We start from the raw sequence: 19,448 nt of genomic DNA on the forward strand, positions 1-19,448 counted from the left end.
GAGGCAAATTTAATACAGCCCTCTGCCATTTGGAATGGGAAAAAAGAAACACCATTGGAACCTTACTTCGGTCTGTTTTCATAGTTTTGTAGTAACCCCTCCCTGGAACCTTATGGTGACAGATGGGATAATTTTTTTTAATTTTGTAAGTAAATAAATAAAATCAGTTTGGAAGCAGTTAGGCATTGCAGTGCCAAACAAGCACCCCATAATAGCTAGAGGTGGCTGTTATACCCTGCACAGTTTTCATTCTTCCCCTGGTGTAGTCTTCTCTCTCTTTTTCCCAGTTGTACTGTACATTCTTTGGTTGCCCCCCCCCCCGTGTGTTAGAAAAAATGAGGCGGTGGATCTGAGAAATGCGTTTGGCAACCTTGGACTTGACCTAAGCCATTTTCTGAAATGCGTTCCTTGAAAGCGTTGGAAAACAAAACTCTTATTCTTCTTGACCAGGACTAAGGATTGTTTTAGTTGTTGGTGCTGGGTTTTTTTTCCTTACCCCAGATACGGCTTGTTGTTTTTTGTTTTTGTATAGGGAAGCCCCGTGGTTTCGAGATTCCAAAAGTTGGTTCCTTAAGTGGGAGTGGGAGGCTTTGCAGAGAGGGAAAAGAAGTTTTGGTTCCCCCCCTGCTTTTACTACATAGCCAGAATGCAAGGAGCTCAGCACACACGGAGGGAGGCTTGTGAAAGCTGCCTTGGGCAACGATCATCCGTCCAGCTTGATATGGGCTACACTGGCTGACAGCAGCTGGTTTCCAGTGGGGAACATTTCCCCCGCCCAATGCTGAGCAATGGAGTCCACCCCCCACATCACAACATGTCTTTGAACATGAGAGATGAGGGGGGGATAGTTCCGTCAGTGCGTGCACAGTGAGGTTACTCACGAGCAAGTGACTTCTGACCCAGCTGCTGGCCATGTTTACATGCATCCAAGTTAAATTTTTACATCGTGCGTTGCAATGCTTAACCGAGGGATAACTAGGAACACGGCTGTTTCCTCCACGCTTAAGCAGAGGTGCTTTGGGTCGTGCTGCCTTTTAGGCCTCCCCACAAGCGTTTCTGAAACGGGTCCCGAATCGCTGCTGCGACTTGCTGTCCCTCCCCTCAAAAACTGCTTCTCTTGACTGTGGCATTTGGAACACAGAGGGGTATAATTGTGCTCCTCCCGTCTATATATCCGTCCTTTGGCTATATATAAAAGCGGGCGTCAAAGCGGCCACTCACTCGCCAGGGGTTTGTGCAAGTGTTTTTTTCATGCTGTTATAAGAATTTTGAGGTCATATCTATATATATATAATAATTGTTCATAAAACATGTACATGAATGTACAGAAACATGTCTGAAGCAGCACAGGAAAACAGGCCTGACTGACACCATTTTGACTCTCTCTGACCAGGTGTTCCTCTGCAAGGAAGAAGTGGGGTGGGGGGAACCTTCTCATTGTCTCAGGAATTAAAGTGATAATCCCTGGCATCCTGATACCTGACTGCCAGACAAAAGGGTGTGATTAACTTGGCTGGGAAACAGGGAAATGTAAATATCTCTCAATTTTGTTGATTAGGTTTTGGGGGGCAGGGGGCAGGGTCCAGACTGCTCAGATTACTGCCACCAGACCTCCCCTTTCATGATGTACCTATGATGAATCTAGGGAGGGGGGTCTTGGGCTACACCCCTTCTGTGACATATGGATGATGCTTCTGGGGGGTGGGCTGAAACCAATTTCAAATTTCTTTTGAAGGGCAAGACATCTTTGTTTGGGGTTCCTTCCTTGTTCTCCTGTGTGAGAGGAAGGACCCTGTTGCAACAGCAAAAATAAAAGTGCCTTGCTTCGTACGTCCTGGTTTGGTCTCTGTTATTTGGTGGGCAGGAGACGCTTAAATTCGTCTGCTTGCCTGGATCCTTGAGCTCTCCCTGGGTCAAGATCCATTTCTCTGGGTTCATAGGAACCAGCTTAAATTTTACAACAATGCAAAACACGGAGCAATGTTCTGGGGCTTGGGGCAGCGCCAATAGACCGCCAGGCTACCGTTTTTGAGGCCGCTCTTCTGCCGCTCGGCCTTCCCATCCGCAGAAGCGCGCAGCAGGCTGCCAACCCGTGCAAAACGGCAGGGCGTGTGTCCTTGCTTTTAAAGTGCTGCCCAGAAATGTTGAGCAAAGTTGGAAAGAATAGAAAGCGACTATGACCGGGGGTAGACCAGCCCTCTTGCATTCAGGAGGCCCCAGGTTCTATTCTCTGTGGCGTCTTCGTACGAGGCTGCTGCCACGTCAGTGTGGTCAATATGGAGCTTGCTAGAATAGTGGTAGCTTCCTGCATCCTTATTTAAATCCGCCCTTGATTGAGACGATGAGGACTGGAATCCTGTTTTTCCTTTAAGGTAAGGAGCAGGGCTTTGTATGCCTAGCAGCTCCCAGGTTCAGCTCCTCTGCATAAGGCTGGGATTACCCCGTGCCTGAACCCACAGGGAGCCCTTGCTGCCAGTCAGTGCTGCCAGCACTGGGTTCGGTGGACCTCAGAGGCCTGGCTGGCCGAGGCCTCTTTCCTGGGCTCCTGGAATGGCAGCGATGTGAAGAAAGGCTTGTTAGGCAACCTCAGGTCCTTGCCAAAGGCGTGTGCTTACGCCCCCAAGGCAGGCTTCGGCAACCTGGTGCCCTCCAGGTGCTCTGGAGTGCAGCCGCCCCGACCAAAACCTCTGGAGGAGGGGGGGCACCAAGCTGGCAAAGGCTACCCAGAGCCCCAAAACACAACTGCTCTGCAAGAGGTGCTAACTCCCCTCTGGGGACTCTTGAGTTCAAACCAACCCAGTGTGTAAAGAGCCACATGCCCTTCGCTGCCTTATTAACAGTACTATAAAAGTGGAGGCTTTAAACGGAGACCTGGGTACGATTCAATAAAATTTTCCCACTGAGTTTGTTTTGTTTTGTTTCTGTTTTTTAAGGCCCTTTGGAGAACTCTTGTAAAGAGAGAGGGAGGGGAGAGAGAGAGAGAGAGAGAGAGAGAGAGAGAGAGAGAGAGAGAGAGAGAGAGAGAGAGAGAGAGAAGCATTAGTCTGATTCTGTCCTGTCTGCAGCAGACTTGGAGAAATCGCAGCTTGATTTCAAGCAGCGTTTGCATTTCTCAACTGTTGAGAAATCTATTCTTTTATATTTTAGACAGCCTGCTTCCCTCATATATTGAATGCAACTTTCACCAACCTGCATTGAACTACAACTACCATCAACCCCCTGTCCGGGTAACCAGGCTGAGAAAAGCTGATTTAACAGGGGGAAGGGACCAAAGGGTGTGGCTAGCTCCCTCTCCTCCCCATCCTAGCCCCTGGGAATAACCTAAGATATTGGGGGCTCTGGTGGGGGAATGTGCCCCAGCATTGTTTCTGGCGAACTGTAACTAGGCAAGCAGAGGAGAGTTTCTGCCAAAAAGATTGCGCCAGTTTCTTTCATTTAAAGGGCTAGCCAGCCCCTGGGGCCGCTGAACCCCTAGGCATTTGCAATATCGAGTCTTCTTAGTCTCCTCTTCTGTTATTGCCCAGGCCCCAGCCTTAGTTGCTTGGCATCCGCCTGTGTTGGGAGGCAAGGCAAGAGAGCGCCTTTGGGGGTGAAGTCAGACGGCAGAAGAGTTTCATGCCACTTTAAGGCAGCTGCAGCTTCCCTGGAAGTATCCGGGGAACTGTAGTTTGTTGCGGGCGCCGGTAGCTCTTAGGAGGCCCGTGTTCCCATCATCACAGAGTTAAAGTTCCCTGAGTTCCCCTGTGTGGGGAAGAGGGGTTGGCTCTTTAAGGCACACCGGAAGAGCTTGCTGGGTCAGTCCAATGGCTCTTCTCGCCCACCATCCCATTTTCCCAGGGGTCGGCCAGATGCGTGTGCGAATCCTGCAAGCAGAGCTTGAGCCCAAGAGCACAGTCTCCACTCCGGCACTTTCCAGCCAGCACTATTTGGAAGCTTTTGCTGCCCCCGCTTGACCTCCCCTCCGTGCATTTGCCCGAACCCTCTTTTAAAGAGGTTGCCGACTCTCGCTGCCTCCTGCGGCGGCGAGTTCCAGGGTTCAACGGCAGCGCGCTGAGAATTGCATCTCTTGTGAGAGGGTCTCTTGAGAACTCACATGGCACAGGCTACAGACTCCGGCAGTGGGTGGGTGGGTGGAAGCTGGGACGAATCACAACGCACGGTACTACTTTAAATGCAAAGTGCAGAGGCCGCCCCTCGTGAGTCATTAAAGGTTTGTTATCCAGATTGTTTACTACAAACATACTCTTGCTGCGTTCCAGAATTGCCCTCGCTCTTTCAATGCCTCAAGGGTACGCTACCTTCTGAGCTTATGTAAGATGCTCTCTCCCCCCCCCCCATCTCCCCAAACCGCCTGCTGGCAACCAACTTTTTTTTTTCTGGGACTTGTATGTTGCGGAGAGGAGGCTTTGCTTTAAAATTTGGGTTTCGGTATATGTGTGTGTGCCGAGAAGGTTCTGATTCTGCTCAGGCTGGGGGTGAGGGAGCCTGTCCGCCTTGCTCAGTGTTGGAAACGGCTCCCTAGGGTTTGTTTCTCAGCCCCACTAGAAGGTGCTGAGCATGCAAAGCTAGCACCGAGCTGTGCCCTCCGTTCCAGGATATAAATGGCTCTCTAGCACACACCCGTCTTACCCAGTATGTGCAGTGAAACTCGTGATCCACTGCGATTCCTGCTTCACGGGGGGTTGGACTAGATGTCCCCTAGGGGTCCCTTTCAGCTCTGCGATTGTGCCGTTCAGCAAATGAACCGGGTTGCGTGGCTCAACAAAGGTGCAGGTGCGTCCATCCAGCAGACTTGACCTCACTGCTGCCCTGCAATCTCCCCGAACATTTTTCTCTGGGAATTAGGGAGGTAGTGGAGGATCGGAACTCAAGGCCAGCCGGTTCTTCCAGAGGCCAGAGTGGCCACCTGGCCCGTCCAGGAGAGAGGGACCTTGAGTGGCACCTGTGTGTGCCTCTGGCCGAACAACTCCCTGGCCAGATAACGGAGCAATATCTCAAGCAAGCAAATTTTCCCTCAAGGATTTGTTTGTCAAGACGGTTTGCACTTGCAGCTTTCAAGGTGAACAAATAAGTCTAACCTTCTGCACAGGAACAGCAGCCAAAAGAAAAGCCCCAGTACTTGGGTTTTCTTCCCCCACCCCCCTTTAAAGGAAAGACAAGCAAGTTTTGAGCTGTTTGGACTAAGGAGCATTGCAAGGAAGGCCTCGAGGATTTGCAAGCGGTGGGTGGAGAGGCAGCTCGTTCCAAGAGGTCCCGAAAAGTGGCTACTGGCCATGATGGCTCATGTTCTGCCCCTGGCTACCAGTTGCTGGGAGCCACACATGGGGAGGGTGTCCTCGCTTGCACTCAGGCACCGCCTGGGGGCTTCCTTGGGAGCCTCAAATTCATGGAGGGGAAGGCCAGAATCGGACACAGGTGGTTGTACAAGTGAGGAGGGTTTGGGACTAAAAGCCACGACCCTGAGATCGAGAGCTTCAGGCTCTGCCACCTGAGCTATCTTTTCTTCTTAACGGGAAAAGGCCAGTCTGGCTGGGTCTTCAGCTGGCGGGACAGAACATATTCACAGACTGCACCCTGGCCCAAAATGGGGGTATCTGGTTGGCAGCCATGGGGTGAGCCAGGTGGAGCCACCTTGGCCTGCCCCCCAGCAAGGCTGTTCTCACCTGAGGGTCAGTTGCCCCCTTTTGCAGCCGGGCAAAGAAGAGGTTTCAGCAGCTTGGGGGGGCCAAGTGTAAGATGGACCAAACAGCACAAGGCAATCAGCTGAGCTTTACGTTCAGAATGCCGCAGGTCATTGCTGCCAGTCAGTGCAGATGGCAAGGAGCTAGATGGGCCTGGGAGCTGCGAGGGCCTCCAACTCGGATATCTTAATTAAAAACGGAGAATGGAGAGGGTGTAGAAAACTCCAGCTACCTTGTGGAAGGGGAGATAGTCTAATCCGCTGCAGGGTAGGTCTGTCAGTGGCTCTTAGTTGCGATAGTTAAGTCGAACCTCCAGACTCAGAGGCAGTCTACTTGGGAATGTTAGTCCCCGTGGCACAAGTGAGGCAAAGCTGTTTGCAGACTTCCCGAAAGCTTCTGGTCGGATTCTGCACCAAATGGAAACCACCTGTTTAAATCAATATGTTAAACGTGCCCCACAAGGAATCCTTAAAATGATCAATATTTTTAGCCTGTATTTGGGGCCAAACGTTTTACTTCCTTTGTCTCTCTGCTGATTTTTTGCTTTTTTAAGAGGAAACAGTTGTCCAGGGGCCCCTTTTCCAGCATTGCCTTTATAAAGACGCGAGATCGACGCCACATTTCTTTCTGCATCTTTAAAAAGAGGGGAAGGTGAAAAATTCCACTGACGATTTACAAGACGGCCTGGACCTCTTGCCAGAAGAATGCTGTCGAGCAGCCATATTGTTCCAGATTCCGCAGCAGCACTGCCAGCTAAATTTTATTTTATTTGTGATTAATGGACTTTAAATGATTACTCATAAAAGGAGCTTTCGTGTTTTAATTAGATGGGGAGAAGGCAACTCTGGAGCCGGCCTTGCTGAGCTGCGTGTCTTGAGTGGGAAGGAGGAGGGCTAGGATACTACTCTGTTTCCCAGCTCCCCGCACCCCCCCCCCCCGGAAAGACCAACGCTTGTCCCCTCCGGCTCCCTCCTTCCTGAGCGGCTCCTGAATGAGCACCGGCTCAAGTTGCAGCAACATTCAGCGTCCTGGGCTTTTGGCAATCCCCAGAACTTGCGGGCGGGCTCTGGCGAGGCGTTTCCAAATACCTGGCCATAGGCCGCGGCCGCTCACCTACAAAAGGACACGCAGGGAAGTGGCCTAGCTGGATGCCTTGCGGTGACATTTGTCGGGGTTAAGCATGGGTGACCTTTGCAGATATTGGGTTGCCTGGCCTTGGCCGCCTCTAGCCCCACCTCTGGCCTAGCTCTCCTTCCCTCCGGGACACGTGCAGCCGTTTAGAGAAAAGGGCAGGATAGGAACACCACAAATAATAGTAATATTCAGATAAGAAAGACCCCTTGGAATCGACGGACTTTGCATTTATCAATAGGGCAGGGTGATATCTGCTTTTCAGTGTCATAACATGCCACCAGTTGTGATATACAGTGGTACCTTGGTTCTCAAATGCCTTGGTACTCAAACAACTTGGAACCCAAGCATTGCAAACCCGGAAGTAAATGTTCCAGTTTGCAAACTTATTTCGGAAGCCAAAAGTGCTCCATTTTGAGTGCCACACATCCAATTTGAGTTTTACGCTGAGGTCTGTCTGTTTTTGCTGTTTATTTTGCATTTTTGCATTTGCGGCTCTTTTGTTTTTGTGACTGTGTGGAACCCAGTTCAGCTAGTGATTGAGTGACTGCAGTACATTGTTTATCACTTTCATTTTATGGAACGATGGTCTCATTAGAGAGTAAAATTCATGCTAAGTTGCTGTTTTAGGGGTTGTTTTTAAAAGTCTGGAACGGATTAATGCGTTTTGCATTACTTTCTATGGGAAAGGGCGCCTTGGTTTTGGAACACTTTGGTTTTGGAACGGACTCCTGGAACGGATTCAGTTTGAGAACCAAGGTACCACTGTACTGATATTATATCACGATGTCCGAAATAAGGATGGAGCTATGGAGAAGTCACTGGCTGGCTCCACGCTTTTCTCCGCATTGTGATTTCTGCACAGTGCACAAGTATAATGATCCTTGACATATTGCCAAGAATCATGAAACCGGTACTGTATCACAATATTGATATATCGCCTAGTCCTATTCATCCTATCTGCTGGTTTCAGTGGATCTGCTTTGAGTACGAGTTTTGCCAACCCGTTGAAATTGAAGGACACGTGCTAACTAATCAGGCCCATTAATTTCTGTGGGTCTACTCTGGGAAGAAAGGCGTGCTATAAATCCAGTAACAAACAGGATAAAATACAACCCGCTCCCTCCCAACGCTGATAGGGTGGCCCGTCACTCTCGTGGCCAGTGGCCGCTGAACATATTAGCTCAAATCCCCTTTCAGAGCCATCCAAATTGGCTTTTGGAGATGAAGCCTTTTAAGCACCGGCAGCTTATCCCGCAGCTGGGAGGGGATATTAATCCCGGCCCTCTGGTTATCCAATGCAGATTAGCATGTCTAAATCAGATTATGACACCAGAGCGTCCTCATGGCCAAGGGCTCTGGCAGGGGGGGGGAGGCAGAGGCAGATAGTTGGCCTGGCTGGGTTCAGATTCCCAAGACTGGCCCTCTGGGTTGGCCCAAGTGAAATGGAGGCCAGGCAAGGGGTGGGCAACCCTCTCCCCAAAAATGGCAAGGGGTTTGGGGTTTTCACACGCTGCGGGTTTGCCCTTTTGGGCTGAGTGGCTGGAAAAGGAAACCCAAAGGCCCTCTTAATGTAATTGTCTTTTTTATTTTCCTTATTTTCACACACACCACCCCTCCAAAAAAGAACCCGTCACCGCCATCACACCTCCTAAGCAATATCAAAGATGAAGAAACAGGCAGTGGGTTGTATCCAGCTTAAGTTCCTCCCCGACTGATGTAGCCCTGTTCGTTTCAGTGGCTCTGCTCGGAGTGGAACTCGGTTCAGTTGCAAACCTGCAGCGCTTGAAGTTACAGCCATGTTAGAAACTCAGATATATAAGCTGGATGTCAGGCGCCTCCTTAAATCGGGGTTACAGTCTCCAAAACAAAATGCCTAGTTGCCATTTTGGGGCAAGACAGTTCTAAAGTCTTATTTTTCGAATGATGGGCTGACTGTGGCTGATTCTCAGTTGAACATCTGGCTTGTTCAGATGACAACCTTGAGCCAGGTTGAGAGCTTTGAGAACGGAAAGAAGGAAAGTCACTTGAGCCAGGGACAGTCCAAATAGATATTGAGCTATTCTGACCCTCTTTCTCTCAGTAGGGACATGGACCATTCATAACATAGGAATATTCTTCTCAACGGCGAGCAGGAGGAAGCGAAAGACAAGCGACAGCAATTTGCTATAATGTCATTCGCTGCTCCTGCTCGGGCTGCACGGAAAAAGCATTTTGGTTCCTAAGATTCAGACCAGTTGCGCAAATAAAATGCAACGGATATAATTCTACAGGATGGGGTATTAGTGCAGGCATAGTCAAACTCGGCCCTCCAGATGTTTTGGGGCTACAACTCCCATGATGCCTAGCTAACAGGACCAGTGGTCAGGGATGATGGGAATTGCAGTTCCAAAACATCTGGAGGGCCGAGTTTGCCTATGCCTGTCTTGGTGTGTGAAAACAGGCAAGGTCCCCTGGCCTGCACCTCCAGGTGGTGGAGATGTCGGGCGCCATCCTGTCACCTGGGCATCTTCACTTGGTTGCAAGTGGCCAATAGCCAGGTGCAAAATGTGCCTGGCGCCTGCCTAATTTCAAACACTTACAAGCTGTTGCCGCTGCCTGTTGGGAGGAGAGGTGTCTGTTTGGCGCCTGGAAATCTCTCCCAGCAGATTATTTTAACCATTTTTGTGTGCCCCCCCCCCGGTTCTCTTTCCAGTTTGCCCGAGTATGAACATCCGGAACGACATTTCCAACTTCCGCCAGCTCGAGAACTGCACGGTGATCGAGGGCCACCTGCAGATTCTGCTCATGTTCGGGGCCAAGACGGAGAACTTCCGGGGCCTCAGCTTCCCCAAGCTCACCATGGTCACCGAATACCTGCTGCTGTTCCGGGTCTATGGCCTGGAGAGCCTCAAGACGCTCTTCCCCAACCTGACGGTCATCCGGGGGACGCGGCTCTTCTTCAACTACGCCTTGGTCATCTTCGAGATGGTTCACCTGAAGGAGGTGGGCCTGCCGAGCCTGATGAACATCACCCGGGGGGCCGTGCGCATCGAGAAGAACGCCGAGCTGTGCTACCTGTCCACCATCGACTGGTCCCGGATCGTGGACTCCGTCGAGGACAACTACATCGTCGCCAACAAGCGGGACGAGGAGTGCGGGGACATCTGCCCCGGAAAGGCGAAGGGGAAGAGTGTCTGCTCCCCGACGGTGATCAACAGCATTTACATTGAGCGCTGCTGGAGCCACGAGCATTGCCAGAGAGGTAAGGGAGGCCTCTGAATGCTGGCTGCTGCTCTTACGCTGGGGAGAACAGGATTCTGGCCTGGATGGGCCTCTGCTCTAATCCGGGATTTCCCAAACTTGGGGCTCCAGCTGCTTTTGGACTACAGCTCCCACCATCCCTAGCTAGCAGGTCAGGGGTGATGGGTATTGTATGTAGCCCAGTCGCTGGGAACCCTAGTTTGAGAAACACCGTTTAGCCCAGTGGTTCCCAACCTTTTGGGGAGGGGGGCCATGCCCCACCTAAGCATCTCTAAAATTCTGGTGCCCCCCCTCCCATGACATATAATTCTTATTATTCAGAAAGTGAACTCCTATTCACGTGGATGAAGCCTAAAAGGCCGTTCATTTGATACAGTGGTACCTTGGTTGCCAAATGCCTTGGAACTCGTATGTTTCGGCTCCCGACGGATCAAAAACTGGGAGGGAGTGTTCTGGTTTTTGAATGATTTTCGGTAGCCAAACGTCCGGCACAGCTTCCGATTGGTTGCATGATGATCCTGCAGCCAATCGGAAGCCATGTCTTGGTTTTTGAACAGTTTCAGAAGTCAAACAGACTCCCGGAACGCAATCTGTTAGAGAACCAAGGTACGACTGGAACACATTCTCAAATTGTCCCCCTTGAAAATCAAATTGCCCCCCCATGGGGCATGTACCCCATGTTGGGAACCATGGGCTTAGCCCAGGCATCCCCAAATTGTGGCCCTCCAGATGTTTTGGACTACAATTCCCATCTTCCCCGACCACTAGTCCTGTTAGTTAGGGATCATGGGAGCTGTAGGCCAAAACCTCTGGAGGGCAGTTTGGGGATGCCTGGCTTAGCCTCTCCTACCTTGCAGGGTGGTTGTGTGGATGAAATGCGGAGGAGGAAGAGCCGTGTGCACCTCACTGCCTCGGGGTTCCTCGGAATACCCAAGTTTGGTAACATAAATTATTACGTTCTGCTGCTAGGCGGAGTCCGTGGTGTTTGCCGAGGGCAGCGGTCTTTAACTGGCCCAGACACAAAGCCCCCACCTCTGACTGGGGCCCAGCCTGTACCGCGGGACCCACCCTTTCCTATTTGCTTTCGAATTAATAGTGCAAATAATGCACGCTATGAATCTGAAAGTGGCAGTTCATGGAGCAATAGACATAGTGCCACCCTCGCATGACTACTAAATGAAGACCAGTGGTTTAGCCAAAACCCAGTGGTGGTGGTGGTGATTTTTAAGACTCCCCTTTCAGTGAGACCCCTGGGCAGGTTTGCTCTTCCAGTGGCAGGCGTTGTTGGAAAGTCTTAACTCGCAACTCGTTTTGGGCGGCTGCGCTGGTTTTTGGTTTCTGTTTTGAGGGTCGCTGCAGCGGAGAAGCCCGCTCACAAATATCTGTGGGTACCAAACAGCAGCAGGTGGACTAACCAAAGTCCAAAACCGGTTTCCTTCCCCGCTTTGGCATGCTTCAAGTTTCTGAAGCAAACCCTGATGCTTTGTGTTCGATTTAACTTCAGTAGCTGCTTAACTTCTGCCTGGAAATGTTTTTTTTTTTTTTGGTATGTTTACTTTCCAGTTGTCATTCTTTGGAATCTCTCCTGTCAATGTTTGGGTCTTGCTTGCTAGGAGAGAAGAGACAACAAAGGCTTTGTGATGGCAAAGCTCGTTCTCCGGTTTACTTAACCTGCCCAAAGCTTCCTTGTAGGTTCTGCGTTCTTACGTTCTTTTATTTTTCTTTAATTGTTTTACAAGCTCAAAACATTTGGACTGGTAGCGTTTGCAGCCGGTGAGAGATATATATACACACATACACAGAGAGAGAGAGCGCTTGGAGAAAGCTTTTTAAACGCCACAAACTGCTGCCACGACCGAACTTCCTTTGTGTATATTTTGACTGCCAGATTTCGAAGGAGCTTGCTACGTAGACAGCAGCTGCTGTATGTTTGCACAGATTAGACAAATTCACAGAGGGGGCAAGGCTGTTGGGGGGCTATTAGACCCCACAGCTAGGTCCCCTCCTCTGCAGAAAATGCAGGTGCCGGTTCTGCTGGGAATCATCGCAAGTGGAGAGAGTTGCTGCCCTTGTGCCGGGTCCTGCTTGTAAAGGCTTCCCCTGGGGGCATTTTGTGGCTCCCTGGGAGGACAGGAGGCTGAACCAAGGGGGGGGGGCTGCTACAGATCTCTTCTTATATTCTTATGAATGACTTTAAAGGGGGGGGGGGTTAAGCAAATTAAGATAGGGAATAAAGCTCTCCGTGGCCCCGATGGCTGTGTTCTCCCTCTGCCGCCTCCAAATGCCAGTTGCTGGGGATCACAATAAACCAAGCCTTTAGCATCACCGGCCCTGTGGAACTCCCTGCCACTAGAGGCTCAGCAGGAGTCTTCTATGCCTGCTGAGAACTTTCCCATTCCACCAGGCCTATGCAGGCTGCTGTAGAGCCACAGGATTGTAAAGTCGGAAGGGACCCTTAACCCCCCCTGCAGTCCAGGAATCTCCATTAAGAAGACGTCCTTCCACAACAGTGAATTGGTGTCTTTTAATGGCTTTTGTTGCAGGGTTTTATGCTTTTATTGCCGAAAACCTGCTTTGACACTGCAGTATGCAAATACTCTTATGGGTAAATAGGGTGGGGAGGGAGGTGGTGTTGCGCCCAGGTTCTGCTTGTGGCCTCTATCCAGGAGCCTTTTTTTATGCATGTTCCTTTTGGACCCCTGGCTTGCATCCAGCGACCGCGGTGCAGGGCGAGAGGGTTGTTTATGCCGAAGTTGAGGGGTGCCGCTCCTCTTTCCAGGGCCTCAAACCCCCTGCAAAGAACAATTTGCCAGTCTCCTGCCCCGGCTAATCTCTCCTCCTCTCTCTGATCCAGCAGACAAAACAAGGCAGGCGTGAGTGGGTGGGTGCTGAGGCCTCAGCCGTGAATCCTGGCAAGACGAGGGTTTTCCTCTCAAACACGTCCGTATTTTCCATTTCAGCTCCCTCACAGTTGCATCTCCCCCCCCCCCAGCCTCCATCTTTCCGCTACTGCTCCCCAAACTGGCCACTCCAACCCTGGCTTTGGCTTGCTGGCTGGCTGGCCCAGGTTTCCCCCAATTTCTTCCTGGGTTTTCCTCTGCTGCTGATTTACAACTGCTGTAGGGAGAGAGCAAGGAATTATTATTAGAATTCATTTCCTAGGCTTGTGGGTCCCTTCTTCCCCGAAGGTCTCCAAGCAACTCGCAGCACACTTGAAATGCGTTGGGGAGCCCAAGGAAAGCTCTTTGCCTGCAGGAACAGCCTCACTTCCTCAATTTTTTTTTAAAAAACCCTCCTTTCCTTGCTGCCGAGACTTTGCCTTCTCAGAGGGTGGCAAAGTTCAGAGGTGTGTGTGGGAAAAACAGAGTCTTGTAATGTTTGCTTAGGTGGGGGAACATTCCTTAGCAACAGTTTCCTGTGACTTAAAAATGAAAATAAAAATCCTGAGAATTCCTGTAAATCATAAGCTGGTCTTTGCTGCAATCTGCTTCCGCCTCCCACCCTATAACCCCGTCCCCTCTTGACACGGGAAGCTGGGCCTATAGATAGCTCTGGATTAAATCACCCCTGTTCTCAAGGGTGTGATATTTCTTTAAAGCTCCAAGAAAAGCAAAGGAAAGGAATATATTTCCTGTTGCTGGTGTGAGAGAAGGAAGGAGGCTATTTCTTTATTTATTTCAGACTTTGGCGCATCTATTATTATTATTATTGGTGGTGGAAGTTGGCAACCGGAGGTTGCAGCACGTGCGTTTTCCCATCCTAGCAAGTGATAATATTTCCATCGCCCACACACGCAAGGTGGGGCTTCTGAGAACACGCAGAGAGCCTTGCAGGCTGGCGGTGTTCGAAAGTCTCATATATAAGCTAGGCACGGAACGGCTCTTTAAACCAAGGCTGCACTAGCCAAAACAATATCTAGGATCAGGGGTCAGGGGGCCGGTCCACTGTCCCTCAGACTATGTGGTGGGCCAGACTATTTTTTTGGGGTGTGTGTGAACATATTCCTATGCCCCACAAATAACCCCAAGATGCATTTTAAATAAAAGGACACATTCTACTCATGTAAAAACACGCTGATTCCTGGACTGTCCGCAGGCCGGATTGAGAAGGCGATTGGGCCGGATCCGGCCCCCGGGCCTTAGGTTGCCTACCCGTGGTCTAGATACCATTTTTGGGCCAGGCAAATCAAAAGTTGTATTTTTGCAAACGATGGACTGGCTGTGTTTGGTATCCAAATAACAACCTTGAGCAAGTTTGAGAACTGAGAACTTTTTTTTTAAAGTCCCTCAATCCAGGGACAGTCCGCATACAGTATATACTGGCCTATTCTGACCTCTCTTTCTTGGTGACACGGACCATTCATAACCTAGGGATACTCTTCAAAACTGTGAGCTGCTCCTGCACGGGCTACATAGGAAAAGCTTTTTGGTCCCTCAAATTCATTCCGCTTGTGCGGATAAAACATAACAGGTAGAATTCTACAGGACGGGGTCTTAAGTGTGCGAAAACGGTCCAGATCCAATGACCTCCTGTTGGTGCCTGGACATCTTCACTCGGCCGCAAGTGGCCGATAACCAGGTGCAAAATTATTTTTGTATAAACTTTTTTTTAATTGAGTTTTACACTGCACATTTAAATTCAAACATTAAACATCATCATCAGCATTTCAGATTCCCTGAATCCTTAGACTCCCCTCCGCCCTTTTTCAACTGCCTCACGTATTTTCTCTATTTTTCTTAAGTAGTCCAATTTTTACCTTAATTTTTAATACACTACAAGCGGTACTGAAATCCTGCCAAAGTTTTTAGTTGTTTACAGTGTTCTCTTAAGTACATTGTAAATTTTCCCCCATTCCTTATTAAAGTTTCTATCTTCCTGGTTTCTGATTTCCCCCCAGTCATTTTCGCCCTTTCGGCGTAGTCCATCATCTTCATCAGCCTTTCGTCTCTGGCCGGGACTTTATCTTCTTTCCATCTCTGGGCCAGTAGTATCCACGCTGCTGTCATTGCATAGATAAATAATCGTTTCTGCTCCTTTGGTAACTCCACACCTAAAATTCCTAATAGAAAAAAAAGCCTCTGGTTTTTTCACAGACGTTATTTTAAACATTTTTTTCCAGCGCATTATATATAATTTCCCAGAAAGTGCCTTCCTTCTCCTTACACTCCCAACATACATTTGAAGCAGTTCTATACATCTTTGCTAATTTTATAGGTGTTAAATACCAATGGTACGTCATTTCCGTATAGCTCTCCTTCGACACGCAGCGCCGGATGCAAAATTCTAATTTCGAACACGGCACTCTTGGTCAGGCCAAAGGGGTCCCGTCCGGCACCTGTGGTCATGGTGGCCAACCACAGGTGACCCCGTAAGGGAAGCCCCCAAATGCACACCAGAAACTGGTGGGTGGCCCCTGGGTGATGGCCATGGGTGCAAGAGCGGGTTGCGCCCTGCCCTCCCTCGGTGCAGCCTCCCCGCTGCATGCTTTCCCACTTAGCAGAGCACACACATTTGTCCCTCTGAGCTTCCACGGGAGGCCCGTTGCTCTGGAATTCCTGTGGAATGCTGGCTATGTGGCCACGTTGGAATTGCTGGGCCCGGATCGGCAGGCGGCTCCCAGACTGTCAGCTTGGGGGGGGGGATGACGACGATGAAGATCTCTCCTTCTTTAAAAAGAAATCTGTGCAGAATGGAACTTGCCAAACAAATTTGAGAGCGAGCAGGCGGGACAACAAGCAGCCCAGAGCCAAAGGCAGGAACTGTTTGTGCCTTCTCACCAGTCAATCTAGAGCTGTGTTGTCTCCACAGACAGGCAGCAGCTCTCGAGGGTTTCCGGCAGAGAGGGTATTTCCCAGCCGTTTGCGGAGGCGCCGTTGGGGAACTGGGCCTTTTGGACACCGAGCAGGTGCTCTGGCGCCGAGCGATGGCCCTTTCCTTCAAAATAAACATGAAGGTTCTAGTCCTCATGATTACGGCTTGGCATTGGAGAGGCAATATGTCTCGAGAGGCAACGGAGCGTGCCGGGGGTGAAGCCAAACTGCTGCGTTAGCAGCACACCGAAGTGACCTCCTTGGGGTGCAAGCTTATTTATTTATTGAATTAATATACTGTACTGCGGTTCACATAAAAGATCAACATAAAAACCACTACAGTATCTATATCTATCTATCTATCTATCTATCTATCTATCTATCTATCTATCTATCTATCTATCTATCTACACAGTATATAATCAAAATAAAAACAACCCAATAACACCTCCTTTCCAAAAAAGGAGAGCCACATTTTAAAAGGGTATAGGATGTCAACCAGATCACTCAAAGGCCTGGCTAAAAAGGAACGTTTTTGCTTGGCGCCTAAAGGTGTGTAATGAAGGTGCCAGGTGAACTTCCCTGGGGGGAGCATTCCCACAAACGGGGGGCCACTGCAGAGACGGCCCCGTTCTCTTGTTGCCACCCTCGGCCTCTCGAGGAGGAGGAGGCACATGAAGAAGGGCCTCAGAAGATGACCTCAGGGTCTGGTAGGTTCATCTGCTCTTGCTCCCCTGAGGGATTGGCCCGTGAGGCAGCAGCGCTGAGGGTCCCCTGCTGCTCTTTCTCTTCTGCTTGTGTTGCCGTTCTTTAGGTAATTGGAGCTCTTCCAGCAAACGTTCCCTGCCTCTCTTTGGGGCACGGCTCACTCCAGATGTTTTCCTGGAATTCCCGCTCTCTGGCGTTCCCCAGAATCCAAACAAGAACAAGTGCAGGCCCTCGCAGGGGTAAAATCCTGCTCCTCGGATTTCTATCCCCCCCCTCCGCCACCCTTAATAAGGTTGTCCATGTTTCAGTACGAACCAGAGGAAGGAAATGGAGGGGATTTCCTTTTCTCCCCTCAAGATTCTGCAAAGGGGATTTGGGAACTTTCCCTTGTTGGAAATTTGAACTGCGGAGCTGGGGTGGGGGTGGGGAGGAGATAAAAATCTCCGTTGTCAGAAGCCAGAACAGGACGAATTAATGAACTGCTGAAATGCCAAGAGCTCTGGGACACCCGCGGTTGCAAAGTCTTTCACGTGTTGCAACCGCGTTGCGTAAGACGGGGCTCACTCTTCCCACAGATGTGGAGCTGCCCTTGTATGTTACGCGGCAAGTTGCCTGTCGGATCCGGAGCTTCCCGGGGCCCTTCGCCCCCTTTTGCAGACACGGCCCCTGGGGACGCGCAATCTGATGTGGACCTCTTTGCCCCCTGGTCTTTAATCCACAAGCGAAATAAAGCATTTCAGAGTTTTGAAACCTGGGGAAAATATAAATATATGTGTTTTTTGTTAGCCTTAAGATTCCACATGCAGCTGTGGAATAAACAGCTTCTCTGATACTCCTGTTGAGAATGAATGAATGGCTGCGGAAACGTCCCGGGCGCAGGAGGCAAGGTTTGCTGTTTACTTCGCCGTTTCAAAACCAAGCCACTTACTACAGCTGGTCTTTGTCCCCCTGGACACCGAGTCACACCTTGGGGAGTCTCTGCCCGGGTGCAGCTGAGGTCAGCCTAGCCCTCTCCCTTTCAGCAAAGCCATGGGCACCTGGGCCTTCCTGCCTTTTTGAAACGGCGCCTGTCCCAAAATGGGCTCTTCCCCCAAACTGCAACCATGCTGAAGCTGCCTGGGTTTTCCTTGTTCCGTGTGGCTTCCACACCATTGCTCCAAATCGCCACTCTCTGGTCACAGTGACCTCCTGCCTCGCTTTCAGGCCTGATTTATTGCGGTTTTGACCTCGAAATACATGGCCGCATCAGCTACCCTGGCAGAGTGCTCTCGAGGCATTTGGGGGGCTCTTACCAAAAGCTTCCTCCTCGCGGATTTCCAGGGCTACTGTTTTCTTTTTAGCAGAGCTTTTCCCCTTGCAAATTCAGCTCATTTGGTTGGTTCTGGTTCAGCAAGCAGGTGGATTAGTGACGAGCCGCCCCTGTGAATTGTCAGCTAAAGTTCCCTGCCAGTTCTGCATTTGACAATAGGAGGGACTCTCTCCTTCCTTGGAGGTTTTTAAGCAGAACTTGGATGACCCTCTGTCCTGGATGCTTTAGCTGAGATTCCCACATTGCAGTGGGTTGGACTGGATGACTCCTGGGGGCATAGCTGCCAAGTTCTCCCTTTTTTAAGGGAAATTCCCTTATGCTGAATAGGCTTCCTCGTGAGAAAAGGGAAAACTTGGCAGCTATGCCTGGGGGTACCTTCCAACTCTACAATTCTAGAATTCTGTGATTATACCCTGATGTGGAGAAAGTGAACAGGAAGAAGTCTCCCCCCCCTTGCAGGCTTCCCTTTGGGGCATCTGCCTGGCCACAGTGAGAAGAGCAGGACTGCGGACAAGATGGGCTCCTGTTGGGCTGACCCAGCAGGCTCTTTCTTCCATCGTTCTGGAACAAAATCTCCCTTAGGCCTTCTCTGTCTTCCTCTTACAGCTGTGAGGGATTCTGCAGGAAGTTCTGGGACAGGCAGCAAGTGGAAACCAAGGTCCCTGCCTCCCAGAACCTTTTGTATTTGGAAGCAGGACCATGCAGAAACCACCCCCACACCGTCACGGGCACAAGCGGCCACAACAGGACTCACGAGGAATAGGGTGGCCGGCCGGTGAACGCCGCCTCTCTGGAGCTGACATCACAGCCCGGGGGTCACGTCAGGAGAGCATGGCTGCCCAGACGCCACCTTCCTTCCTGCCCCGGGAAGCGGTTGCATCCTGGCTCTTGACCCGGGCGTGCAGAGGGTGGCAGATGCCAAGCAGAGCTGGGACCCCCAACAGCTGGATGCCACCTTTCTGCATCCCTTCTTTTTAAAATTTATTTCTAGCGGTCAAGCACTAGAGGCCGGGGCACGGCTTAATTAGGTTGTGGTGAAGATTGGGCAGATGTTTCCTCCTTTGGCGCCAGGTTCCTGCACAGAGGGGGCTTCCTTGACTTCAAAGCCTGCAAGCCCTCTGTTCTTGCTGCTTCTGGCCGTGGTGGGCTTTCCTCCTGAGAATCTTCTTTCTTCAATGCATCCGCCTGGCATTTTCACGGAGCTCTTCGCCAGCAGCTCCTTGGGGAGATGCTTTTGCAACTCCCTTCATTATTACTTTTCACTCGCTCTGCCAAAGGTGTTCCCTTCCCTCCCCACCCAAACCCCTTTGTGCAATTGCTTTGGGGAGGAGGGGGGGGATCCTATTGCCTCAATTCAGTGCTGCTGAGTACAAGGCTGTTGTTTTTCCCCTCTGTGGCTTTTGGGCTTGCATAATAACCGTCCTGGGTTTGCAAACAGGGAGGCTGACTCTTGCAGAAGGAGAAGGGTTTATGTGTGTAGGGGAAACCAGAACGGCTGCCGTATGCCACAGGGGAACCGGTGGGGTGGAGAAAGGAGCTCAGGGGAAATTGGGAGCTGAAAAGAAA

General features: G+C 50.5%; 1 protein-coding gene across 1 annotated transcript in view; it reads left to right on the forward strand.

Annotated features, from left to right (window-relative positions):
* Nucleotides 1-19,448, forward strand: part of INSR (insulin receptor) — a 58,256-nt gene that overhangs the window by 5,338 nt on the left and 33,470 nt on the right. Inside the window, exon 2 of the mRNA XM_035116977.2 lies at nt 9,508-10,056. Coding sequence (XP_034972868.1) covers nt 9,508-10,056 — 549 coding nt within the window. The remainder of the gene's footprint in view (nt 1-9,507; nt 10,057-19,448) is intronic.

The sequence above is a fragment of the Zootoca vivipara genome, chromosome 6 (genome assembly GCF_963506605.1).
Source record: "Zootoca vivipara chromosome 6, rZooViv1.1, whole genome shotgun sequence".
Taxonomy (NCBI): domain Eukaryota; kingdom Metazoa; phylum Chordata; class Lepidosauria; order Squamata; family Lacertidae; genus Zootoca; species Zootoca vivipara.